This window comes from Mycotypha africana, assembly GCF_025528875.1.
Source record: "Mycotypha africana strain NRRL 2978 chromosome Unknown BDF20scaffold_4, whole genome shotgun sequence".
Lineage (NCBI taxonomy): Eukaryota > Fungi > Mucoromycota > Mucoromycetes > Mucorales > Mycotyphaceae > Mycotypha > Mycotypha africana.
In genome coordinates, this window is record NW_026515728.1 from 819,217 (window position 1) to 844,553 (window position 25,337).

The 25,337-nt window shown below is 37.6% G+C and overlaps 10 protein-coding genes and 1 non-coding gene across 11 annotated transcripts; 5 read left to right on the forward strand and 6 right to left on the reverse strand.

Annotated features, from left to right (window-relative positions):
• Window positions 1-484: 484 nt before the first annotated feature.
• On the forward strand, window positions 485-1,811 carry BDF20DRAFT_818655 (uncharacterized protein; the record flags this gene model as incomplete). Its single annotated transcript, XM_053077394.1, has 3 exons — window positions 485-614; window positions 1,091-1,190; window positions 1,295-1,811. 3 exons carry the CDS (start codon window positions 485-487, stop codon window positions 1,809-1,811), a joined length of 747 nt encoding a protein of 248 aa, XP_052937131.1.
• A 388-nt stretch (window positions 1,812-2,199) lies between these two features.
• On the reverse strand, window positions 2,200-6,142 carry BDF20DRAFT_912129 (ATP dependent DNA ligase domain-containing protein; the record flags this gene model as incomplete). The annotated part of the gene is made up of 17 exons (XM_053083917.1): window positions 2,200-2,670; window positions 2,744-2,849; window positions 2,922-3,030; window positions 3,098-3,238; window positions 3,306-3,390; window positions 3,455-3,485; window positions 3,568-3,715; window positions 3,788-3,831; window positions 3,896-4,003; window positions 4,069-4,128; window positions 4,199-4,604; window positions 4,676-4,797; window positions 4,865-4,960; window positions 5,040-5,358; window positions 5,429-5,645; window positions 5,762-5,893; window positions 5,978-6,142. 17 exons carry the CDS (start codon window positions 6,140-6,142, stop codon window positions 2,200-2,202), a joined length of 2,760 nt encoding a protein of 919 aa, XP_052937132.1.
• Window positions 6,143-6,502: 360 nt separating this feature from the next.
• Window positions 6,503-7,132, forward strand: BDF20DRAFT_912130 (uncharacterized protein; the record flags this gene model as incomplete). The annotated part of the gene is made up of 1 exon (XM_053083918.1): window positions 6,503-7,132. The coding sequence occupies one exon, from the start codon at window positions 6,503-6,505 to the stop codon at window positions 7,130-7,132; it is 630 nt and encodes a 209-aa protein (XP_052937133.1).
• Window positions 7,133-7,365: 233 nt separating this feature from the next.
• BDF20DRAFT_435794 (uncharacterized protein) lies at window positions 7,366-9,039 on the forward strand. The gene is made up of 5 exons (XM_053075449.1): window positions 7,366-7,511; window positions 7,577-7,671; window positions 7,772-7,821; window positions 7,920-8,027; window positions 8,097-9,039. Exons 2-5 carry the CDS (start codon window positions 7,663-7,665, stop codon window positions 8,944-8,946), a joined length of 1,017 nt encoding a protein of 338 aa, XP_052937134.1. The 5' UTR covers window positions 7,366-7,511; window positions 7,577-7,662; the 3' UTR covers window positions 8,947-9,039.
• A 92-nt stretch (window positions 9,040-9,131) lies between these two features.
• BDF20DRAFT_817507 (uncharacterized protein) lies at window positions 9,132-9,614 on the reverse strand (the record flags this gene model as incomplete). The annotated part of the gene is made up of 1 exon (XM_053077263.1): window positions 9,132-9,614. One exon carries the CDS (start codon window positions 9,612-9,614, stop codon window positions 9,132-9,134), a length of 483 nt encoding a protein of 160 aa, XP_052937135.1.
• An 880-nt stretch (window positions 9,615-10,494) lies between these two features.
• On the reverse strand, window positions 10,495-12,823 carry BDF20DRAFT_818730 (uncharacterized protein; the record flags this gene model as incomplete). Its single annotated transcript, XM_053077403.1, has 8 exons — window positions 10,495-10,703; window positions 10,827-11,002; window positions 11,186-11,497; window positions 11,567-11,871; window positions 11,959-12,105; window positions 12,185-12,256; window positions 12,326-12,598; window positions 12,674-12,823. 8 exons carry the CDS (start codon window positions 12,821-12,823, stop codon window positions 10,495-10,497), a joined length of 1,644 nt encoding a protein of 547 aa, XP_052937136.1.
• Window positions 12,824-18,641: 5,818 nt separating this feature from the next.
• On the forward strand, window positions 18,642-18,714 carry BDF20DRAFT_t64. The gene has a single exon. It is a non-coding gene; the product is annotated as a tRNA-Ala (tRNA).
• A 510-nt stretch (window positions 18,715-19,224) lies between these two features.
• On the reverse strand, window positions 19,225-21,238 carry BDF20DRAFT_435971 (Metallo-dependent phosphatase-like protein). The gene is made up of 8 exons (XM_053075452.1): window positions 20,967-21,238; window positions 20,823-20,898; window positions 20,676-20,746; window positions 20,530-20,597; window positions 20,362-20,435; window positions 20,218-20,297; window positions 19,914-20,126; window positions 19,225-19,839 (listed from the first exon to the last, which is right to left on the reverse strand). Exons 1-8 carry the CDS (start codon window positions 21,048-21,050, stop codon window positions 19,564-19,566), a joined length of 942 nt encoding a protein of 313 aa, XP_052937137.1. The 5' UTR covers window positions 21,051-21,238; the 3' UTR covers window positions 19,225-19,563.
• A 663-nt stretch (window positions 21,239-21,901) lies between these two features.
• On the forward strand, window positions 21,902-23,092 carry BDF20DRAFT_905655 (40S ribosomal protein S3; the record flags this gene model as incomplete). The annotated part of the gene is made up of 4 exons (XM_053083186.1): window positions 21,902-21,940; window positions 22,220-22,326; window positions 22,426-22,635; window positions 22,708-23,092. 4 exons carry the CDS (start codon window positions 21,902-21,904, stop codon window positions 23,090-23,092), a joined length of 741 nt encoding a protein of 246 aa, XP_052937138.1.
• Window positions 23,093-23,275: 183 nt separating this feature from the next.
• BDF20DRAFT_435866 (uncharacterized protein) lies at window positions 23,276-24,685 on the reverse strand. Its single transcript, XM_053075451.1, has one exon. The coding sequence runs from the start codon at window positions 24,245-24,247 to the stop codon at window positions 23,459-23,461; it is 789 nt and encodes a 262-aa protein (XP_052937139.1). The 5' UTR covers window positions 24,248-24,685; the 3' UTR covers window positions 23,276-23,458.
• Window positions 24,235-24,860, reverse strand: BDF20DRAFT_863963 (uncharacterized protein). Its single transcript, XM_053080703.1, has 2 exons — window positions 24,661-24,860; window positions 24,235-24,578 (listed from the first exon to the last, which is right to left on the reverse strand). The coding sequence occupies exons 1-2, from the start codon at window positions 24,786-24,788 to the stop codon at window positions 24,368-24,370; spliced, it is 339 nt and encodes a 112-aa protein (XP_052937140.1). The 5' UTR covers window positions 24,789-24,860; the 3' UTR covers window positions 24,235-24,367.
• Between the last annotated feature and the right edge of the window lie 477 nt (window positions 24,861-25,337).

A 25,337-nucleotide genomic window follows, 5' to 3' on the forward strand; every position in this document is an offset into this window, starting at 1 on the left:
AAATTAAATCACGTGCCATTGCATCACTTCGACTGAAGGAACAACTTTGATTAACTTTAGCTTTTGTTGCCGATGAAAAGATTATGCTTACTTAAAGGAATCACGCCGTGTCTTCCACTTTTCTAGTTGGATATCTTGAGCTTACGTATAGTTCCAATAATACTGTTTATTGTCTTTAACTGCAAACTGCATTTTCGTAAGGTCTCTTATTTTTCAACTATCGGAATATCAAAAAACATGTGCTCGTTGTCTGTGCTCTCTCTCTTGCTGTTCAATCAAGATATTGTGGTGGTGTCCCCCCTCCCCCCATAATATTTTCCGAGGTGCTGCTGAATTGAATTTTGAACAAAACAAGATTCAATGAGTGTACACTACAAATCCCTCCCTTTGTGTATCTTTGCGATATCCATCCATCCATCCATTCATCCATCCATCCTAGTCTTTGAACGAGGCATCCATCGCAACACAAGTTCGATCATTAGCTATGTCTACCTTCTCTAAAAATCTTTTTGACGTCCTCGGTGATGGTGAGGCTCCTCGCCCTGCTGCTCCTGTTAAGGAAGAGGCTCCTGTTGTGATTGACAAGAAGTCTGTTACCAAGATCAATAAGGATGGTAAGAACTAAATCCTCCTCTAATGTCTATTTTTCTGGCCATAGTCAAATCCAAAACTCCTGTTAGACGTACAGCTCAGCCTTTTGTTCCACTTTACTTTTCGTTCAGCTTCGGATTTAGCGATTGTATAGTAGTTATTCTCCCATCATAACCACACTGACAGACAATCAATTCTTTCAGACTCAAATCAGAAATACAAGCAGTTGACATAACATTAGGACAACTCACTGAACAGCGAAAGTGGTTTTTTTTTTCCATTTTTTGATCAATTTCACAATATTTGTGTATCATTGACGCAGTTTTGTGCCTGAACTTTCTTGTTGAATGCTTATTTAGCTGCCACGACAACAACAGACAAGAGATATAATTACAGTTACTTAAGGATTTGGATTTGACTATAAACAGAAAAGTGATGGCGTTAAAAGACAAAGGACCAAATGCTAAATTATTGTATATTGCGTAATTTACAATTTTAGCTGCTCGTTCTGCCAGAAGTGGTCCCAAGAAGAATGGTCGTCAACAAAATGGCCGTCAACGTGGCCGTGAATTTGATCGTCATTCTGGTACTGGTATTGTGTAAGTAAAAGAAAATTTACGACGTGTTTTATGTCTATCACAAATGGTTAGAGAAACGTTCAGACGAAGTAATTCATATATGCAACGCAACGTAACTCGATTAGTGATACCAAGAAGAAGATTGAAAAGGGTTGGGGTAAGGCTGGTGTTTCCGAAGCTGAAGCTGAAAAGGACAATACTGATGCTTCCCCTGACAAAGAAGAACAAACTACTCCTGTTGAACCCGAGGAAGTAGTTAAGACTTTGGATGAATACTTGGCTGAAAAGGCTAACAAGTCTTTGAAGGTCTCTCTTCCTGAAGCTCGTAAAGCCAACGACGCTGACGATGCTGCTTTCAAGGATGCTGTTGCTTTTGTGAAGAAGGAAGAAGAAGATTTCTTCGTTCCCAAGGAAACCAAGTCTGCTAAGAAGTCTAACGCTGAAAAGCCTCGCAAAGAGAAGGTTTTTGTTGACATTGAACAACGTTTTGTTGAAAAGCCTCGTAGTGAATTCCGTAGAAACGACCGTCGTAACGGTGGACGTAACAACAACAACCGTCGTTCTCTCAAGAAGAACGCCGCTGGTCCTGCTATCAATCTTCAAGATGCTTCCGCTTTCCCTACTCTTGGTGCTACTGCTTAAGCAGCCATCCTCTTTCTTCTTTACTAAGATGTTTGGATTGACTCATCATCACTATTTGGATTGACAATAAATTCTTTTGACATAGATCATTTAACTAAGAATAGAACGCTCAATTCTCCAGGATGTTTGTGTCACATATTCTGTTTTCTTACAATTAGGCGCGTAAATAAGTAGAGGCAGCGGATAATAACTAAGAGGAAACGTTTATCTTGGTTTGCAGAAGTATATGGTTCTTAAAAAGTTAGTCATGATTATTATAACTACGTTACATAAGATGGTTCGTGTAATAATGTAGAAGAGTATAACATGAAATCACCAACTTCAGTTTACTTGTGTGCCGTATTTACAAAGAACTTGGGTTCGAATGCTACAACGAAAGATAATTTCGTTAGGTATTTGCTGTAAATGGATAGATCTGCAGAAATAGGTGCTTACGCTCTTCATCAAGCAGGGTTCCTTCTGTCAAACAGTCATCAATCCACTGGAAAGTGACAAAGCGAGGAAGAGGCTCCCTCATAAATATTTTTCCAAGCTGTTCTATTCTAGTCAAGTCGTCCTTATTCACTATAATATGTGTAATATTCGGGTCGGATACAGCTGCAGCAATCCTTCCGCCTTGAAATTCAAACCGAGCTTTGTATAGCTCCATCACTTCTTTGCTTCGTTTCCACGTAACCCATTCAAATGTAATAGGAGATAGATGATTAGATGGTATGGTCGTATCAAAATCAAAATAGGCGAGCGATCTTATGAACAGCATTCCAGGAAGGCCCTCGGGAAAGTAACGGTGTATGGTTTCTAAAGCTAAATTTCTTGACACCGAGTCATCCATATCTTTTTCGTCCATTCTGTTCATTATCTATGTCGAAATATTTACGAAGCATTATACATGCTGCTTTGATCAGCGAAATATATTTGATGTTGAATTTTACCTCTTGCAATTCGCCTTCACGGATTTTCGTAGCGTAACTATCCCCGTACTCATCTCTTGTTCTTGAGAATTCTTCCTTAGTACGAGGAGATATATAAAGCATGTGCCTAATCATACACAAAACCGTCAACCTATTTCAATAATTTTCAACTTTCGTTAACTTCAAAGGCAGGATTTACTTTGGTTCTAAGGGCAATAACCGCTTCTTTTCAATACATTCGATGATATAACTTGGTTTAACAATATCCTGAGTCCTTCTGATTTCGATATAACCCTGAACCTCACGATCTAGTTCAGAAGAGTTATTTAGTACTGCATATCATATTTTATGCGTTATATCATTCATATACTGCACTTTTTATTCCCGCAATAAGCATTGCGTCAGGCGTCGCTTTCAAGATAAATCTTCCGCCAAAGGCTCTAATTTTTTTGCATAAGTCATACTTCGTATAACCTCCTGATTCGTTTTCATTCTGTTTTGTTCCTGTAATAACGTCTAAATCCCGTATATCAGATATATATATATCTCATGATTACGCTTGTTAATTGGCATTTTAACTCACAGAAAACCTTATCGTTGAAAATATTTCCTTCTACTTCTACGTCGCTCGTGTCGATCCCTTTCTGACTTTCCAATAAGTTTGTACCCTATCAGTTTATCACGACATTAAGTACTCAATTATACAGATGAATGTTGCTAACAAAAATTTACTCTGGTCCTTTTAATCCTTTTTGCACCATCGCTTATAATGCATTTAGTATATGTGAGTTAATTATGAAGAGCCTCACTATCCATACATTTTTAAAGAGAAAAAGAACTCTTACTGGTCTTCAGTAGATCTTCTTCTTCCCATGCCGCCATGAGTTTTTGCATCAATAACTCCTGAATAAGTCCAAACATCATTCCATCCTTTATCAGGTCGAATTTTCAGAAAAGTAGGGAACCGTAGCGTTAATTCCATTCCGAACTTTTCTAATTGATCGTTTTGGAGAAGCTATTTTAGCGAAACAATACCCAATTTATAGCTCGATTGATGGAACTTACGTGACGGGACAATTTCGACACCTCGAACCTCTACAACAATAGAGCTGTGACGAATGTTTTATCTTAGTATCAACCATAAATTTGTTCGTTCCTTTTCAAAAATCTCACTCTTGATAATCAATAAGTATGCTGAAAGGTTCGCCTCCGCGTATAGGATGGATTAACCATTCTGGAATATTTTTCGGATCATGTTTGGTAGCTGATTTTATTAGATGGCTATTGTATTAAATCGTCAATACTGTATCTAACACTTTTATTCTTTGATGCGAACCAAAGCTTACTCTAATTCTCTGTAAACTTCCTCTCTGAGTCCACCTCCAGCGAGTGTGAATGTTACAAATCTATAGATCCACATCAGTTAGAGATAATGCTATTCTAGGTTATTCAGTCCTACCTTATTCTCTTCCTTACCTAGGTGGATCCGTTTCAGGTATTCTATCATCTCTTACAGCACAAAGCAAACTTCCGTACTTTCCTCCTCTACGTCCGTGACCGTAGGTGGCGCCAACCAAAAGTAAATCACAGACTTCAACAATGGCATCCATGTACACTGGTTTCAATTTTATCCATCCTTGCGATCGTTTGTCAATGCGATAGATTGACTTTGTATCTTTTAACACCAAACCCTCTTCACGTTTTTGAATAACTTCGTCCAATTGCTGTAACAACTCCTCTTTTGTGCTTATCTTTCTACGATCTATGAACTCCATATATTTGCCCTGAGGTTGTATATGCTGTTCTAATACTTTCAGCCTGTCTTCAAAACTAAAGTTGATGAGTGGAGTGTTGTCAATCATCAAAATATCAAAGACAATATCTGTTAATAAAAAATCAAGTTAGCGCTCTTTATTTGAAAGCACTTCCACACAACCGAGATTGACTATTTACAGCTGGGATGCGGAAGGGCTGTATTTGTTAAATCGTTCCTTGCAGCTTCTTTTAAGGTTCCAAACGGGAGATGTATTCCTTGTTCTGGATGATATCCTACCATTTCTCCATCTAAAATAATGCTGGAGCAAATGGTTTAGTAGCTGCTCGTTTCTTCTTCGATGAGAAGATATTGAGGCATGATTTTACTTTTGTTTTATCAATAAACCATCACAAATATGCCCTGCTAGTTTCGTCATATCTTTGGCTGTGGATCCATACAGAAAGTTTTCTTCAAGTCTTTTCCTATTTAGAAAATGGAAAGACAACTCTACGTTAGATCTTCCAGGAAAAGACGTTGAGCTTTAGAATGTTCATTGCATACCTGGAGTGCCATAAAAACCGGTCGATCGTCTTGTCATAGTGCATGAGAACACGCTCGCCATCAATCTTCTTTTCGATAAAAAAGGGCTTATTGAACTTCTCTAATAAATCGTCGGCGTACTGAGCTGCCAGTTGAGGAAGAAATTTATCGAACAATCTCAATTCATGTCTGTGTCCGCCCCTGCTCATCGCATCACTCTCTGTCATGAATGAACCCAACTGACTTATTTCTCGTAATGAATTGTTCGTAACCCAAGTATCATAGCTACCTGGTCTGATAGCATTAAGAATCACTTTCTCACCACAGTGGATTTTTAAATCTTGAGAAAGAAAGGTGTCAAAATAGCAGTACGATACAGTTGAAACCGTTCAATAGTGGCATACACTCACCCTTCAAAATTATACGTATGATCCAATCCAATTGACGTGCAGTGAAATATCTTAGCATATTTCGAATGATGGTCAACTGATCGTCTTGTGCTCTGTATTTTTCTGATAAAGCATCTAAATACTTATTCACGTCCCTGACAGTCATGGTTGATGAACGAACTGTGGAGCGTTTTTTGATTTCTTCGCGGGCAATGGTATTGAAGTCTCCTGGGGTTCTCTATACATAGAGGCAACAAATGTCTTTAGATTTACGACTGAGAGGTCATTTTTCCTTTTTTTTTTTTGGGAGGAAGAGGCTTCTTCCACAACTTCTATGGTGTACTTAGACATTACGTTGTGGGCTGAGGGTACTTTATATTTTCGAAGTCTGGTTCCGTCAATAGAGTTGGGATCAATGTTCAACGCCTTCACCAGCAATGAAGCTAAACGATCTTCCTTCAAGTTATACTTCCTCTCGTCGTCGCCCTTTTATCGGAAAAAGAGAAACAGGATGGAATCGTCAATTTCATTTCGTTAGTCAATCTGCAGCTGATGAGGCAGGAAGCTTACTCTTGGAAACAATAAGCGAACGGCGTCGTACATATCCGTTCCATAATTGTTGATCCAACTCTTTCGATATCTTTGTAACAGATCATACTTTTCGCTTGATTTAGCCTTCGAAAGCCTTTCTAGCAGAGTACAAAATTCGTCGAAACTAGGTGATGGTGTTGACATTGTTGATCAAGTTCCAATCTATTTTCCATTAAGGTACAGAAGACCTCTGTTAATCTAAAAATGGTAGGAATGACGAACGGCGAATCAAAAGGTAGCTTTCTTAATTTTTATGCAAACCGAAAAGAAAAATCTGGAACTAGCCTGGAACAAAAGAAAAAGAGCATTCAATTATGTCAAATTGACCTAATTTTTTGATTCAGTGATTAAACAAATATCAATCCCCGGATTATACTTGCTTCAACATATAAAAAAAGGGTTTGCAATAAGAGAGCAACGAGCTTCTTTTTCTTTGAATTTTCATTCAAAAGTCTCACTTGCATAAATTCATAACCCACCTCCCCCCCTCTGCTTCTATACAATATGGCCGATATCAGTCAAGCATCCAGCAAGTTCGGTGCCACAGTTGGTTTAACAGGTGCTCCTGTCTTTACTGAAGGCGATAATATCATTGATTTGATCATTGAAGATCACAACTACGCCAAATCATTATATGAAAAATTCAAGGCTAGCAATGATTTGGATGAGAAGGTGAATTTACGTAACTCCTTGGTCAAGACTTTGGTTCAACATGATGAATGTGAACAGCTATTAGTATATCCTTTGTTGAGAGAAAAAGTCGGCGGCGTTGAAGGTGAACAGCAATATGAAAGAAGCTTGCATGAACATCAAGAGTTGCGTCACTTAGTGTATGATGTCAAGTATACTGATCTGAAGGCTAACCCTGAAGAATTTGGTCAAAAAATTGTAAAAGCCATGGATTATCTCTTTCACCATATTGAACAAGAAGAAAATGAGGTTTTACCTCTTTTGAGAAAGCACGTATCTGAAGAAGAATTGAAGAAAGTTGGTGCTTCCTTCAAAGCACATAAGCCTACTGCTGCTACAAGACCTCATCCTAGTGCACCTGCTCAAGGTTTCCCAGCTGCTTTAGCCAATATGTTGACAAAGCCTCTCGATAAGGCCAAGGACATGTGGGAAGGCGTTCAATAATTTACTTAGCCTCTTGATGTACAATATTACTGCTCTGGTTGCTTCTGCGTTTCTTGGCTGTATATAAACTTTTTATACATACTACATATACTTCTATTATATTGCATTTAATATGCATGGATACTGTCTTTACCAAATACGTATACAATTTTGGGCTCTTTTTTCCTTATAATGATTACATCATCGAATAAAAAAAAATTTGCAAATCGTATTTCTGATGAAGATCTGTGATAGATGTCTACCAAAGATGGCCTCCACTTTTTTCCTTTAATATCTGCTTACAAAGTCAGCCCGAAACCTGTGTTTCTTTACGAGTACTGCAACACATTTGGCCGTTTATATCGTATCGGTAAATTCAAAGCTTTAGCTTGAGAAGCAGGTAGGAAATTTTATGATGTATATTGATGATCATTATAAACATAAATGTAACTGTGACAGCTGTAGTTTCCCTGTAAGTTTCAAAAGACGGTATACACTTGATGTTCCCCTGATTGTTATCTCGCAAATTCTCTACTTGATGTAAAAGCAAAATGAACTATGTAAAGAAATGATTAATACTCTTTACCCTACCCCCCATGAGCCGAGAGGACTAATTTCAAAAAATCACATCTGTTTTGATTGGCTTTAACAACTTTTTAGTCATTCAAAACCGTTTCCACATGGAACGAGTACCATAAACATGCTTCAATGTAAAATAAAAGGACTGCAACAATCATTAATATTAGGTGTAACATTCTAGCCTATATTAATAAGCCCTTCTGGTACATTTTCTTTTTTGAATTGTTAGTATTGTACCCTCCCGCAAGTCAAATTCTTCAATAGACCTTTCAATAGGTATGAGTTCTTCACAAATGCATAATAACCCAAAAGAGAAATCAACGTCAACCACGAATAGGTACGCATGAGTTTCCTTGAAACTGTTTACCTTTAGAGTAATAGGAACTGACTTGAGGTACGAGCATAGCCATGGTAGCTATAATAGTCCGGCATCCCATTATGTTCCTTTCAGCGTCGATAACTGCAAGCTGAGAGAGGATATAAACTATTTAGATGGCCGTGATGCAGAAAGCAATTTGAAATTCCAGAATATAGAATCTTTCGTCAATATGAACGACAGCATGGAAAGGATTGCTGTATCGTTACAAAAATTGATTTCAGAAGCCCAAACAAGTCTTCTATCATCTATACAATATGGCAAGTTGACATTTGTTAGGCCATCGGTGAAATCACGTTCTGAAAAGTGTAGAAACTATACGAACATTAAGCAAAACAAAAACCGTAATGCATATATCCAGCAGAGGCAGAAATCCTTGAGATTCCCTATAAAAAGCGTCGAACGAACAATATACAAATCGAAAAGTCAGTCTATCCAACGCCATTTATTGTCTCCCAAGACTCGTAATTGGTCTATCGACTATCACTATCATTATTACCATAATGAGCACAATACTGATATTCCAAAAAGCAGTGGTTTCTCAAAAAAAAGAGCACCAGCAGTAAATAAAAAACGGTACTTTTCAGAACGTCCAAAGAAGATTTGGATACTACTTCCTCTAGCCTTATTTATCAGTTACAGCGCAGCCAAATCACAAAAGTTGGCTGGCAAAATTCGAATTTTTGAAACCACTCTATTGCCGATTTTTTGTTTGATTTTCTTTTATGTATACCGTCGACAGCTTCCCATTTTTGTCCTTTTCGAAAAACCCTTTCAATCATACCGTGGTAGGAAAAACAACAAAAAATGGATTAGGCTACAACAACTATTCAAGCAGGTGCTTCTCTGTGCAAATAATCTAGTTATGTATTTATTATGAATTTTAGTTTTTATTCAATAAACGATATATCAAACCCCATTATGAAATTATTATAAACGCTTAGCCAGAAGCTCATTTGGATGTACAGTCTAAAGCATGGTTACAAAATTTTACTGCTAAAATATATATATAAATAAGTAAAAGCAAGGCACAACTTTATATGTGTACAATATATTTTCTATCTTTTATAATCTTTGTTGTTGATCTTCTAATGATACATATTGCTTTAGTTCTGATCTCAAACTGTCGACATGGTCCATAAGCAATTGGCATTTTTTCACTGCTTCTTTTCTGCTCGATCTAGCCGTTTGAAATTCAGGAGGGCAATCGACTGCATCTAAAGATATTAATGCCTGCATCAATATTTCTGTCAAGTAAATGCCCAGCTCTTGTGTTTTATTTTGTTTTTCACGTTGCTGTGGGGGCATTGATTTCAATTCTGATATTGCGTCTTCAAACTCTTTGATCTTCAACTTTGCGTTGTCAAGAATTTCCATCGCCTTGGATACTCTATTCAAATACCCCACTTCTTCGGGATTTTTTGAGGCGGTTTGATTAATTTCTTCTCTATTAGCAGTATCCCCTATGACATGAACAAGAGAGCCTTCGTGTATTCCGCTTCCAATTAACGTTGCGTTATCATCTTTGATATACGCTAAGTATTGCATTTTGATCACGGAACAGTATCAGTCATATTAATATTTTCGTTCAAATTTTCGAGCTTCTTCAAGTATTATTTCATACCACCAGAAACCTTCAGCTTCATAGTAGCTAAAGTGACACCCGTCAAACGTTTGCAGCGTTCCTTGAGATCAGCAACTGTCGCTTGCCGCATGCCATTAGGAAAATCTCTAAAGTGTACATCGTGGTATCGTTGATTATAACAAATGACAACGGCATCTTGAACATTTCGAGTGGGTTGTTGTGCGAATTGTGCACTAGCTGTGGTAGTTGGTGTAGGCCCTTTGTTATTATCATAGCGTTGTCGATGCTGCTGTTGCCCTTTTGAATGGCTACCATTGGAGCCGAAGAGCGATGAAAAAAATCCCATCACTTGTGTGTCTTTGGTTTAAAATGAACTAAGAATAGAGAGAGAGCCCACAATTAAATTTTAAGAGAATCGCCCCAGAATAGATGTGCACGAACAATCGAGCTAAAAAGGATTTCGAGACTTTTAACCATACTAAAGCTAGAAAATTTCTGAATAAACGTAGCCATAATAGGTAAGTAGCAATAATTATATCACTGTACCCCCTTCGAACGTGGATCTGTATCGTTCACATTTTTTACAACTTTTACAATATGTATAAAACTTGATAACGAGTGCATGACAGTCCATAGGCAACGAGCCTGCTTCTTTTCAAAGCTTACGTTTTGGTCAAAACTCAAGAATACTTTTTTCTTCCGCTGACCAAACATGAAATAAATTAAATATTTACACTACTTTAATGTACTGCTGCTATACTAATGGTTATTTGGGTTTTGGTAAATGCTATACTATATATTTACAAATTTGAATGATGAGGTAAGGCGGAAAGGATACTAACATCATAGCCTTTGGTTTTTGACTTCGGTTGCCCGACGTCTTGCGTGCTTTGGTGATTGCATTGGTGAAGGCGGTGTATAAGGATGAGAAGTAGGGTGAAGACGGGGTGACTCATTACCAACTGCCCTGTCTCTGCTCTCGCTGTTTTCACTATTCAATAAAGCAGCAATGGAAGGCGATTGGCGCGCGTTGCTGTTACCCGCTGCTGTTGCTACTGCTGCCAATGTAGCCGATTTTAATTTTTTTGACGGTGGCTGTTCGTCTTCTTTCTCTTCATGATTTTCACCCTCCTCGTCAGCCTCTTCTATAGGAGGTGGTTTATGCTCAAGATGACGTATCCATCGATTTCGACATTGAATATTACTTCTTCCTTTGATATCTCTCGCACATGCTTCCCAATTGCTATGTCCGTACTTCTTCACTGCAGCACGTAACAGTTTATCTTCGGCTTCTGTCCATCGTGTGTACGTAGATCTTGGTTTCTTTGGGACATGTTCTAAAGGTGTTCGTCTTGCTTGCTCAGGTGATGGTGACGATGAGGTACTTCCTGACATATCGTCTATGGTGTGTGGGTCTTTTTTTTTTTTTTTTTTTTTTTTTGTTAGTTTTTCTCTCCTTCTTTGTCATCCATATCAAAACTAAACATGGCGTTCAGTTATCACAAATTTCTTACCTTTGCTCAATAAAGCCGACCGTTGGTGGGGGAACATCAATTGTGGCATTGCCAATAAAGTAGCAGCCGAATCCATTGACCTTTGCGATCTTCGATCATTAAGACGAGTTCTAAAGCGGTTTTCTTGTGAATCCCCTGCTTCGTCTTCTGATTTATGATTTATAGAAGTGTCGAATTCTGGATCACTTAGCATTTGATCGGCTACTATGCCTAAGCTATCTAATGCAGATAAAGGATGCTGCGGTTCAGAACTTCTGATTTCACTCGTAGTGGCGTTCGTGCTATAAGGGGAGAATTGTTGCTGAAGCAAGTAAGGTGAACCCTTCAACTTTCTATTATTCATGTTGCCCGCTGAATAGTGTTGTTGTGCTGGGTGGAAAGGTCTGGGTGAGGGTGGGTACATTGTTGGGTGGTAATAATAGTTGCCATGTGCCGTTGATTTCAAAAAATGTACTATTTCATTGAGATACTCTATCTCTGCGTCTCTCGCGGTGAGTCTCAGTTCTACGAGGTGTAATTTCCTTAGCATCCGCTTCCTATCTGCTAAAAGAGAAGCTTTGTCTAGAAGCTTATCTTCAGCAGGGACTTCCATCTGCTCCATTTTTTCTAATATATGTGCCATGTTTTTTAATTTCGCTGTCAGTTTGTCTATATCAGCTCGTAACATGTTGGTTTCAGTCAAGTACTGTAATTTTTGCTCGTTTTGCTTTTTTTTTTTTAATCGTCATATATGTATAAAAGGGTAAGATCAGCGTTCGGATAAGGTATTGAATGAGATAGTGAGGTGACTTACAGATAGTAGATATATCTTTTGCATCGTATTGATTGCATCGTTTGTAGCTGAGTCGTTTTGAAAAGCTGTGGTTGCATGTCGAAGTTGTTCAGCCTGCGACCAAATGATCTCTTCCAAATATTTTTGTCGTTCAACTAATTCATGCAGCTTCATGAAGAAAATTTTTCATCAGTGCGTCTTTTGTGGAACAAACATAAGCGATGTTAAAGCTCTCTCTATAATATACCTTTGTTTGTAAATCATTATTGCCAAAGTGTGATCCCAACTCGCTCATGTATTTTGGTGTAACAAAGTCCCACTATAGAAGACGATCGGTTAATAACACGCTTATAATAAATAGATGGAAAAATCAGTTGTATGAGCTTACAGGATATTGAACGGTAGAAGTGATAGGTATGGACGCATTATGTTTATTGCTGTAATTGGCTGAAATGGTAGGTGTGTTGCTTTCTGCGGGTGTTGTAATAGCGTTCGGATGTAAAAGCTGTGGTGACAGCAACGGATGGATGCTATTTTTTCGTTGTGGTGGAACAGGCTGTTGCTGCTGCTGTTGCTGCTGTATTGGTAGTTTGTTATTACTGTTGTTATCTAACAGAATCAAGTCTATTTTCCACTTTGCGTTGTCTCCCCACTGTTCAATCTATTGTTCCATGATAAAATTTAAAGGGTAAGCCCCATCTGATTTTGGTCGAATCGACTCTATAGATGAACAAACCTGTTTTTCAACAGATTGAAAAATATGTTCTAGATGACTAAGATCTTTTTTATTGTTCTGTGTATCATGAGCTGGTAGCTGCTGTTGCTGATTTTCTGCTTTCACCGACACAGTAGCAGGTGGATGTGATTTAAGGCTGGAAGGCTGCATATCTGTTTGCATCATCTTTACGTAGAAACAACGCTAATAGGAAAGGCTAAGATGATAAGGAAAACTTTCAAAAGAAGAAAAAGAATGAAATAATAAAGCAAGTGGAAATGAAGAATCCTACCCGGGAAAGAAGAATACTCACCCCGCTTTGTGGGTTTAAGCAAATCTGGTTTTTGTTCGTTCTTCTGTTTTCCACTTTTTTAACTGCGAGCAGAATCCGATAAATTTTCCATGGAAGAGACACAGAGTTGAACTGAAACCCCTCGATTAGAAAATGCTTGTTATCGCCTGGATTTAAGCCTTTCGCCCGTGTGTAGAAAAACTTGTCGCGTCTTTATACATTTCCAAAGCGTTACCAAAAAATAAAATTCATGCAAATTTGTCAGTTTCTCGGTCAAACATTTTAACGATTGTTTTATGTTCAACGCTGGTGAACGATGATTTTTTTCATGGATTTTATTTTTTTCTGCAAATTCAATACGCTCACTCCCTGACGTCATAAACTATTAACAAAAAGACGTGCACTGACATTTTTTTTAAAACTAATTTGCATTATACTGTGACTCACCCATTAGGTAGGTTGGAATTTCTCACTTCTGCTGTTGAATTTGATCGACATTGGGATAGGGTATATACATATCTGGTATTTTATTGCCAAGAAAGGACATATAGCCGCTCCCAGCCCCTCACCTCACCTATCTCCATTACCACCACCACCAATAACTGATTTGCTGCTATAGTACGTTTTAACAGTTTCATTATGTTCTCAAAATAAAGTGCTTCTTCCGTTCGTCATTTGCAAAGGCTTCACTATTACGTAAGTAACCATATAAGCAAATGGTAGACACCATATGGTAAAAGCGCTCTTCAACATTGCCACTACTAGCATCTTGCGACCTGGAAAGCTGCCATTGTATTCTTGCAAGACTTATCTGTTTGCACTGCGGACTGCCAGAGCATTTGGCATTTGGGTATTAAGAATGGAGCTCTTCTCAGTAAGCAGTGGTTGGCGCTATAGTTTTATACATGATTTCCTCATCTGCAGAAAGCCTTTACTGAAAAGGTTAAGGATTTTGTTCAGAATCTTTTGAGAAAGATTTCATAGGGTGGGTATGATAGCTAGGGAAATAAAATAAGGTGTCGAATTTGTGACTCTATTTTACTATATACCGTACGCATGTGTTCTTGTTAACATGAACTCAAGAATAGTGAGCGCGGTCCGAAGACTGTCTGTTCCTGTTCTTCCTCCAACCGACTCCAATCACTTCCGGTACTGCCATGATTTTTACTTTATGTGGTCTTCTAACTAAGAACAAAAATAACATAACCAAGAGAAGAAAAAGCTATAGTGAAATATGGATTCTACAAATCGGGGGAGGAAAAAATTAGCCCTCTGTGTTTTCGTAGAAGCAGAATTTGTCCGATCATCCTCACGGCCAATATACACACGGTAAATGGATTCGTTAAGGTCAGCTGAAGACCTATCCCTTCATTGTGAAAAGAGGACAATAAGTACAGCTGAGAATGTTACTGTAATACACGATCGAACTTTGCATTGTATCCGTGAGCATAGGTCAAGAACCTGCATTTATTTTTTCGAGGAGGAAGTGGTAAAAGGAGATGCTAGGGAAAAAAAAAAAAAAAAAAAAAAAAAAAAAAAACCAGCGTACCAGGGAAACAGAAGGGGGGGCCACTATTATTATTATAGGACGATACGCTATGGAGTCAATGAGTGATAAATTATAGATGTAGGGAATTTGAGAATGAGGAAAGGAACTAATTAAGAAATGAATGGAAAGGATAGGGCTCTCTTTGAGCTTCTTTGACGTGTGCATCTATTGAACCTGGTAACCATCGTAGTTTGCACCTTGAATACTCATAAATACCTGCCCATCATCCAGAGGCGTTGTGTCGTAAATTTCGTAGTTGTCAAATGTAGGGAAGATTGACGCTGGAAGAGTACTCGTTGCATACGAAGCCTGAACATCGCTGCTCAAAACTGAATAGCTGGTAGTGAAGTATTTCTTATCCTTCTTGGCCAAGGCCATACTTGTCATCATAGCAATCATAGCAAAAAGGAAAACCACACGAGAAACAAACATATTCATGTATTGAATGACGGTATATAGCGTATTGCACTTGTGTATATCGGTTATTTCAAAGATGGATTTTTAAGAAAATAACAATAGTAGAAAACCAAGTAGTAGGACAAAGAAATGATGAGCCCATTTTATATAGAGTTGCTTCATTCAAAGTTGCCCCTCGATGTAGCTCACTTCTATTCTCTGTTTCAAAATGAGTTCTTCTTTCTGACATCATACTTGTGATTTTTACAGAAAAATAATTTGCCTATATGTGGTAACTGAACCGACAGAAATAGAAAAATCACCACGTTCTAATTCAGCACCCACCTCCTAATGTCAGTTAATTACGCAATCCCATTCTTCTGGCCAAGGCTTTTAGTCTTTCACCCCCGTAATCAGATCAACACCGACTCCTCGATGTATTTCACTATAGAGTAGCAGTTTTCAGAAGTGCTGTAACTGTGGGCTCAAAAATTGATCCAACATATATATAGAACATGACGGAACCTGGTCCCTGGCGATTCAATGAGTGAGTGAGAACGGATTGCACCGGAAGGAACCCAAAGCAAAAAAAAGCTGTTGAAAGCGAAAAAGTTACCCCGCAAACGGGGTGTGTGGCTCGCTTCTCCTAATTAGACTATAAAAGCAAGGTAAGGCCATGAAATGCCAAGCGTACATTTCCTTCCAAAAAGAAACAGCTATAACATGTGTCCTTTTTTTGATGCTCATAGTGATTAAATTTTCAAAGATATCTTGATCAATGGAAACAAAAAAAGAAACTGCCAAGAACGCTTTGCTATCACAGCAGCTGGTGTAGATCCAATCAAAAACATGTATAATAGATTACTGCCACATGCTGAACTATTATTATCTTATTAGAAAGTCTTCGTAACAGTATCAGAATGAATGTAATGTCAGCATCATTGTCCACCATTGCCAAGCACTTTTGCCTAGAGCTATCCTTTTGTTATCGAATCATCGAAGAAGGATTGGAATTTGAGATACAGTTGACTTCCCAAAAGGTGAACGGAAAATACTTCAGGAAAAAAAAAAAAAAAGGTTACTGAATATGGCAACGGTACAAGCTACTCAAGCTGCGAGGAGGCAGGCGACTGAAGTGGTTATGTGTTGTTGCGATATTAGCTTTGTTAAGCGAAAGCTAGCAAATACCACATTTCGGTTCGAAAGAGATTAGGTGCATTGTCAATTGAACAAAGATTGAATGTTTAAAATATCGATCCAATGAAGCAAGTTGCATATAGAACTTCAACCTCTATAAATAGTTGTCCAAGGCAGGTAACACACATTACAGCATCACATTGTACCACCATAGAATAGATCTAAAACATGGATTACAAGAAAGTATTGCTTCGAATGATTCTTTGGAAGGTGCTGCTATAAGACCCTTCGATAAATTATGTTGGCTTTTTAACAAAAGCCACCTTAAAGCCATAATATACTTTCACTCTTTTTCCTAGAGGAATTGTTATAGAATTATCACAAAGCTGTCATTCATGCTCTCTGACGCCGTTCATCTCATCCTCGATATCGAGTGATAGACCACTGAGTTGATTATTCACATGTTCGGCAACCGAACTACAGCTATTTGCCTTGTTGTTGGTTTTCTTTGGATAGTGTATTGAACATAGGACCTCAATATCCAAATAAACTCTTAATGCCTCAAAAGCAAGTTGATTACACTAATAGGGTTAAGACTAAGGCTTTGGTTCATCAGACAGGACCCTTGTAAGAAAGCATAATTTATGATTAAACGTTTCTATACCAAAGGAAACTGTGTTCAATTGTTGCAACCTACAAATATCATCATCAATACCTTTTAAAAATCGTGAATTTGGATAAAGAATAACTTCAACGTAAATGGAAAGGACAAAAGGTTCCAAACTGGACTTCGTATTCCTCATAATCCGTCTGAGAAATCGCTCCCAAAGACTTGGACTGCATAATCAGAAGTGCATCTGGTTATTGTTCAGCAACCAAACAAACTTTGGCTTTTGGTGCGTGGGATGACAATAGTACTCCTTTCGGTTGGAAATGTCACAGCAGTTCAAGAACGGCTGCTTAAAACGCCTCACTGCCAACCCTATCATGTCGTTGGTAAGCAGGCGTCGCAAGGGTTTCTTTCCATTCCTTATTCGATGGTTGGCCATTGGAAGTGATTCATTGCTTGCGTTGTCGCTTCTTGATCGTTGGAGCTGCGACATTGGCAGTGTCAGGCGAAGGATACTGCACGAATGAGACGCTGCTGTACCCAGATCAGCCGTTCGTGTGTAGACCTTCGATCCGACCGAGCCAATGGCGAAGCGGTTTTCCTCGCATCGCCTTGACAGAGGAAATGGAGATACGCCTTCGGATCAAATGCAGTTGTAATGGCAGTGATCTTCTAAATTGACTGAAAGATCATTGCCCAGAACAAAACTAGAGTTGGTGTTAAGATACTCTAAACAGGTAAGTTACAATACTGTAAATGGGTTAACACTTTTGTAGACAAGATTTTTTATGACTGGAAATGCAAGGTAGTTTTATAGTAAGAACAGTTAAAAACACTGAGAATTTATTTATTTTGTTCTGAGGCCATTGCTTTTAGATAATCTTTAGTTGTAAAATCTTACAAGACTATATTCAATCAAGACTAAGTTTGTATTTATGATACATCACCATTAGCTCATCAGTATTATGTACGAATAATCTACAATCTTTAACAAGCACAGTTACATTGTTTGCAAGAGCAAACCTCAAAAAAATAACTCTTTCTTCAAATGTGCTCAATATCAAAATATTCTAATTTTTATTCATAATTCTCCTATAGTTGGTATAAAGGAACTTGAATCAATAACTAATTTTGTTGCTTAGCCAGAAAAGAGACGTAACGAAAAAGAATTAAACCGAGCAAAAAGGTATAGGATTCAAATAGTACAACTAAATAATCTCCACGGTTTACTCTTCAAAATGTCAAGTGGAAGGCGCCCAACGTGAAGGTATTATCGGTTAGATGACCAGAAGACAATTAGTTGTACTTGACTTACCTAAGACTTGGTTTTTTTTTTTTAAAGAGATAAAGATGGGATAATTCCCTTTATTGTCTTACAACTAACCGGAGATACTTATACTAAAATTATTTTACACGAAATCATTAATATCGAGGAACGTTACTTTTAAATTCTACAAAGGAAGGTAAATTCGTAGAGAATTTTATACGATGAATCGAGATGTCTTCTATAATTACCTACGCCAAATATATGTGATTAATCACCTAAACAACATTACACGTATTTTCATATTTGCCCCCTATTTATTCACAAGGTTTCAGACATCCCTTTTCTTTCAAAAGATATAAAAGGGACCCAAATGTTAACTCAAAATAAGGACAATCAAACATCTTTTTATAGTCTCGTCACTTAACATAGTCTACTATAATTCTAATTTTATAAGATTTACAGGGCATAAGGGTTTTGACATAAATGAAAGGAGCGACTGTAAGTGCTTCTAGAGTAATTCAATTATTCGACTAGAACCCACATGGTACCTACAATTATCTCTGACTAAAATTATGGAATAGGTGATATACGTCCTTATCCAATAGTAATGTAACTCCGCCACCTTATACTGAGCTATAAACAGTCGCTCAACATGAGATCCCCTGAGGCTCCTGATCACGTGCCCAAGTAAGTTTGTATGAAGAATATGAAAGACAATTAAAATAAACTTTCATGTGAGGGGATATAGTGTAGTGGCTATCACATTCGCTTTGCATGCGAAAGGCCCCGGGTTCAATCCCCGGTGTCTCCAATCACAATTTTTTTGGTTGAGATAATAGAAACGTCTCACGTTAATTATCGAGCCATTCCTTGTATGAAGCAAAAACACCACATACGGTAAGAGATAACACTTAATTTGCGATGTTTCTTTGTAAGGATGCTTTGCTGTTATGGAATTATTGTGCATGCAATATATATGCATATCTCAGCACATCTAAGAGAAGCAATCGAACTATTTTTATTTTATTTTTTGAAGATAGTAATAACGAGAGGATAAAATAATAGATGCGAATGCCCAGTTGGTATCTTGAATAATCTAATAGTTGTGTTAAAGTACATAGGTGTGGTAGTGCATGATAGCGAGGTTGGAATTGAGTAGTGACAGTAAAGTATTACATAAAGTCTCATAAGTTGAATCACAAAAAGGATATAGTATAACATGATTTAGAATGACCCCTCAAATGCGCTTTTTTTAGGCGGTAAAATTGAATTGATTGCTATTGTATAAGATACCGAAAAAACCATTCATATTTGCCAATTGGAGGGCGTAAAGAACATATTATACGATAATCAGCTACAGTGACATTAATAATGTAGTAGTAATCTGAAATGTTGCCATAATTAACATATATTAATCAATAAACAATAAAAGTAGTAATAATCAAGAAACAGAAACAAGATACAGTTATAATCAAAATGAAGAAAAAAAAGTTAATAATAAGAAATGTAATAAAAGTACGAATTGTTCATCTATCTATATGAGAAGATACAATTGTTGATATACTTGTCTGCCTTTTCCTTTTCGAGTCGAAATAGGGATAGTAGTAGTAGGAACTCCAGCAAAGAGGCATTTATACGTATAGACAAAGAGTATCCTTTATTACATAAAGTACTGTCCACCACCCATTTTGTTCCCCAAACCATTTTTAACAGAGAAAGGTGTAAAACGATCCTGGTCTGGAACGGCGTCAAATATCTTGAATTTTATATCATCGTCTTTCACCTCCATGATGGATGCCACATTGCCCGAACGGTAGCAATAATTCGGTGCTGACCAAACTGTAACTAGTTCATTGTTAGGAAATGTGTACTTGTATCCTTCCTGCACTAGTTGATGTGCTCTTGCAATAAGTGATAACCCATTTATATGATTAAACTGTTTTGACGAGTGAGTTATAAGACAATTTTACTCATAATGTATAGAAACCAGTTTTACAGTCAGTTCCTTACCTCCGTTGTCACTTTACCACCAAATAACCAACCCGCGCCTCTTGGACTTACTGCCCAAGTATCTATATCAGATTCTGGATCAGACCACATAAGATCACAAAATGAACCCTCGTGTGGAATTTCTTGTAATCTGTGTATTGTTCGCATTTGGTCCAGTGCTTTGATATCAGGTGATAGGCCACCATGCACACATAGAATTGATCCATCGATTATCTAATTTCAGAGGAATAGTTCAATTTAGACCTTCTGGTACTTTCCTTTAGGGCTATCAAATTTCCCCTTGCTTCAAATCTCATATACATACAGCAGCCAACGTTAGATAATCAAATACTGAGCAACAGTATTTCCACACATTCGCATTTCCATATTTCGTTTGGCATTCGTCTACAAATAAGCGCGTAAGATTATCTAACTCAAAAATCCATCTTTAATGTATCCCTCCAATTACCATAGAATCCGTATACTTGTGTAATTTGTCTACTCTCGTGATTGCCTCTTAATAGTGTAATTTTATCAGGGTATCTAAAGTGAGAAAGCATCATTCATCAGCAAAAGAACTATGCCTCTTATCCCAGAGATGCGTTTCGCATAGTTCTAAAATTGTTTCAATGATTACTTTGCTTTCAACACCATTAATAATGTAAATGTTTCCAGACTAAAATAACCGCGATCTACGTAATCTCCCTATGGTTAACACATTGTGCAAAAAGTATGGTTAGACTATATCATTGAGATCTCGTCCGTTGAGTGAATATTATCTACCATAAATATGTAGTTAGTGTCTTGCACGTCGCCCCCAACATTGAACAATTCCAATAAGTCGTAGAATTGACCTGATTGTTTTTCAGCGATGCTCAAACGTAAGCGCTTTGTCTTCTTGTTCAGCAATAATATGTAAAAACAATTTACCGTGTATGTCGCCACAAACTGTAACTGGTGATTGAACAGGTTGAATATTCGACTCCTCCATTAGTAATTCCTTTACCTAAGCCATTGTACAAGGTTGTCCATGAGCTTATGTTCAACTGTGGGCTGACCACCTCTTATCTTTACCATTTCACATAGTTTTTTTATATCGTGTTCGGGTAAATATTCACATCTGCGAACTGTCTCTAACCATTCATCCGGACTTCCCATTCTTAGTATATTGTTATGTACAAAAGTTGATATAAACTAACGAGATATATTGCGCTTCAATTGATATAAGAAAGGCTAAAGTCCCGTTGATTGTGAAGATGAGTAACGACAGCCAAAAAAAATAAAAAAGATAACCAAAGAAGTATCAAAATGTAAGCTGCCCATTTTACGACTGAATATGAAAAAAGAAAGAATCGTCGTTTTTTATTGTTACCCCTTTATTCCTTTACTGTTTTGATACGTTTCGACTCGATTTTTTTTTTTTTTTATATAAAAAGAGGGTTTCCGAACTACTAGGTTTTTTGTAAGTAGTAGATAACTCTACGAAGCTATTGGCTTTAAGATATTTTTGAACATAGTATGGCTCAGTGTACTGCTGCTAACAGTTGGTCACTCTATTTTGCCTTTAACAAGTCATATCGACTTCAATTCCAAAACACCAACGTGAACCACACCAATTTTCTTGAAAGTATAGAGGAGCTCAGTTCAAAAAGAACGCATAAATACTACATACAAAGAAAGTTTATGCATTCTACTGTGGAAGAGACATGTTAACTGTGTACAAGCAGTTGGCGGTTCACTTACTAAAAGATATTCTGACTTTGAACCTGTCCGGCATTCTGGTTCTTTGTTCAGAGAAAAAAAAAAAAAAGTTTATGTCCCACCATGCACCAAACATCCAGCGGCTTGAATCTGAAGCGGCAGCAGCAGAACAAACATGTGGGGGGGGGAGTGGGGCGGGGCGGCGGAACAGCAGTAGTTAGTAAAAGTATAGGTTGAGGGCCAAGGCAAAACCAAAATGGGAAGGCTGCATTACATTATGATTCTCTCCTTTCTAATTGATATATAATATGGCCGCTGTTGCAGCTCAAATCTCTAAGAAGAGAAAGGTAAAAAGGATGCATCCGTATGAAATCGAAGCAAAGATAGATGGATGGATCGAACTATATTGTACTAATCCATTTCTTAATTCAATCATGTAGTTTGTAAGTATACTTCCAGTACCTTTTTATTGCAATGTCGACTCCAGCCATGATGACCATCGATGTCAATCTTTGTTGAAGTCGATTTGAATTTCAAACAAACCGATTTATTTGGAACACCTCGCAATCAAATATTTCAAACAATACCATTAATACATCTATTGAATCGCTTGCTACAACATTTAGGTCGCCGATGGTGTTTTCTACGCCGAATTGAACGAATTCTTCACTCGTGAACTTGCTGAAGACGGTTATGCTGGTGTTGAGGTTCGTGTAACACCTGCCCGTACCGAGTAAAGTATCATTCAACCATATTACATTACAGCAAAATTAAGGACGAGTATCAGTACCATATTGATTGATTTTGATTATTTGTTATATGTTCATCCCAGAATCATCATCCGTGCTACTCACACCCAAAATGTTCTTGGTGAAAAAGGTCGTCGTATTCGTGAATTGACCACACTTGTTCAAAAGCGTTTCAAATTCCCCGAGGGCGCTGTTGAACTCTATGCTGAACGTGTTCAAAACCGTGGTCTTTGTGCCATTGCTCAATGTGAATCCGTCAAGTTCAAGCTTCTTAACGGTTTGGCTGTCCGTCGGTAAGTTACACATATATGCATAGCGGAGAGGTTATATTATAACTCAAATTAATGATACAATGCTAATTATAGTGCTGCCTATGGTGTCATTCGTTTCGTTATGGAATCAGGTGCTAAGGGTTGTGAAGTTGTTGTTTCTGGTAAGGTTCGTGCTGCTCGTGCCAAGGCCATGAAGTTCTCCCAAGGCTTCATGATCCATTCTGGTAACCCTGCTCGTGAATTCATTACCACTGCCGTTCGTCACGTTGATTTGCGTCAAGGTGTCTTGGGTATCAAGGTTAAGATTATGTTGGATAATGACCCCACTGGTCGTAATGGCCCCAAGCAAACCTTACCTGATATTGTCACCATCCTTGAACCCAAGGATGATACTCCTATCCTTGAACCCTCTGCTCAAGATTTCAGACCTGCTCCTGCTGCCCCTGTCGCTGCTGCTGAGCAACCCGTTGAAGCTTAAGTATAGCATATCTCTCTGAACAAATTTTCTTTTCTATTAATTTTTCATTAAAAGCAAGAGCTGTATATTTCACCATCATTATCCTTTTTTTTTTTGCAGAGTATCACTTGATTTCAGGTTTTTTATTTAGAGGAGCAACTTTATCGAACTATTAGACCTTGTTATGTTGAAGTGCAGGAAAGAAATATTAAGATAGGAAAGCAAAAAATATTAGATTAGCAAAAGGGTCAAAATTTTGTACAACAATTATATTTGCGAGGTATACGATGAACAATTAAAGAATAAATAAGGCTGAATTTTTTCATGACTTCAATGTTGTATGCTTCCATTACGGCAAAGGATCGGTATAAACTGGAGATGAGAGATTCAAAAGAAAAGATACGGTTTTTCATTCTCAGGTAAAGACATGACATCTTCTTCATCAACGCGCATCGTGTACCGAGATAACCAAGAATAAATACCTCGTGCAGTAAAATCCACCACCGCAATACCCAACGTCACCCATCGCAAAATCCACAATGGTAATTCTGCAACAAACTGTCTTGATGTGTATGCAGATTGAGAGGAGTCGATATGGAAAGCAAATATATTAAAGTGGATCCAAAATAGTATGACCAAGGAACAGCAATAAACCAACAAAAAGCCTTTCAATATTTTACACATTCTTTTTGTTATATTGTCCGGTTCGATATTGTCGTTGTTGATTGGATTGTCATCCAGTTGTTGTTGCTGTTGATCTTGCCCAAGTAGAACAATATCAAACATATCATTCAAGATTTTATACGTGAAGTAAATGTTATTGAGACTTCCGAGTAAGAAGAAGCCTAAGTGAAAATGTTCCAGTTTACATAAAACGAGCTGCCATAATCTTTCATCTGAAAAAGGGAACAGGAAGTAGTATAATAGCTCGTTTGACAATAGCGCGTGCGTTCCACTGTTGCTTGGAGAGAAGCAAACAGGAAACGGAGCGTATAATAATTGGAAAGTGCTGTTTGTGCTGCTGTTGACAATAGTGGCAGAGGATGAAAAGGAGGAAAGTAGCGAGGTTTGGCTGGTTGTGAAAAGCAATTTCATAAAGGAGTTATTTGTCCAGGCTCTGGCTAACCCTCCAGGATAATTTGTTAATAGAACTGAAAAGTGGATGAAAGCTTTCATCAAGTTTCCTAAAGTAAATTAATGTTAAGATTGTCGTATAAACTTTTCTCGTCGATTTACATATACCTGCTGGAATCAATAATAAAGCCAGAATAAACACTGCAACCATCACACGTATGACTAATAAATTAAAGTTAATTGTATAGCTCGTTGTTGCTGTTGAAGAGAGTCTAGCTGCTTACGTCTAAATTGTAATAAAGCCATAAGTAGCCGTTTCTGCTTGATATAAAGTCGCTGTTTGCAGAGTTGACAATGATATAGATCGCTTTCTCTACCTGTTTCTGAAAGTGTTTTCCTCCATCCCGCCATGCAATGAGGGTGAACATATTTTCTATGGTTAAAGAGAGATGCCACAATGTTCAGAAACAGCATTTTATCTCTTCATAATGCCATAATTTTGTATAGAAATTTACATAGAGCCTTTGCAATGACATGGTGATATTAGATGCTCTACTTTATCACTTTCGAGACATATTCTACACACTTGCAAATTGTTGGCGTATTCATGCCTTTTGAGTGAAACTGTATTATCGTCTGGCATTGAAAATGAAGAAGGCAAAAAAGCAGAAAGTTAAGCCTAGAAGAATCAATAAGAAAGAGAAACGTGAAAAGGAAGAGAAGAGAAAAACAAAACGCTGGGCATTTTATTATGCATTTTCATTTTAGCAATATTAGAAATGACAACAGCCCTTCTTTTTTTTTTTTTTAAGCTTTTCGAAAAGGTGTCAGTTTTTTCAAAGCCAATGAAAATTTGGTCGCTGAAAATGCAACCTAAAAGATTGCATTATGCCCGCTAATAATTAAGTGACAATAGCATAAGGAAAAATCCAAAGATAAGCCTTTACTCTATTGCTATACAATAAGCTAGAATATATACTATTTTTTGAATAAATTAGACAGCCATGATCTTCCTTTCGCTTTTGACCTATAAAAGTCAGCATCATCGTCGTCTAGTATAGAAGTATTTTGAGGATTCATGTATTCCGCTTCAGTCGTGCCTGGATAATTACTGCCACCAATGAAGTCACCATTTTGTCGATAAGGATCACTATAAAATTCTTCATCAAACATTCTTTGTTGCTCTCGCGTA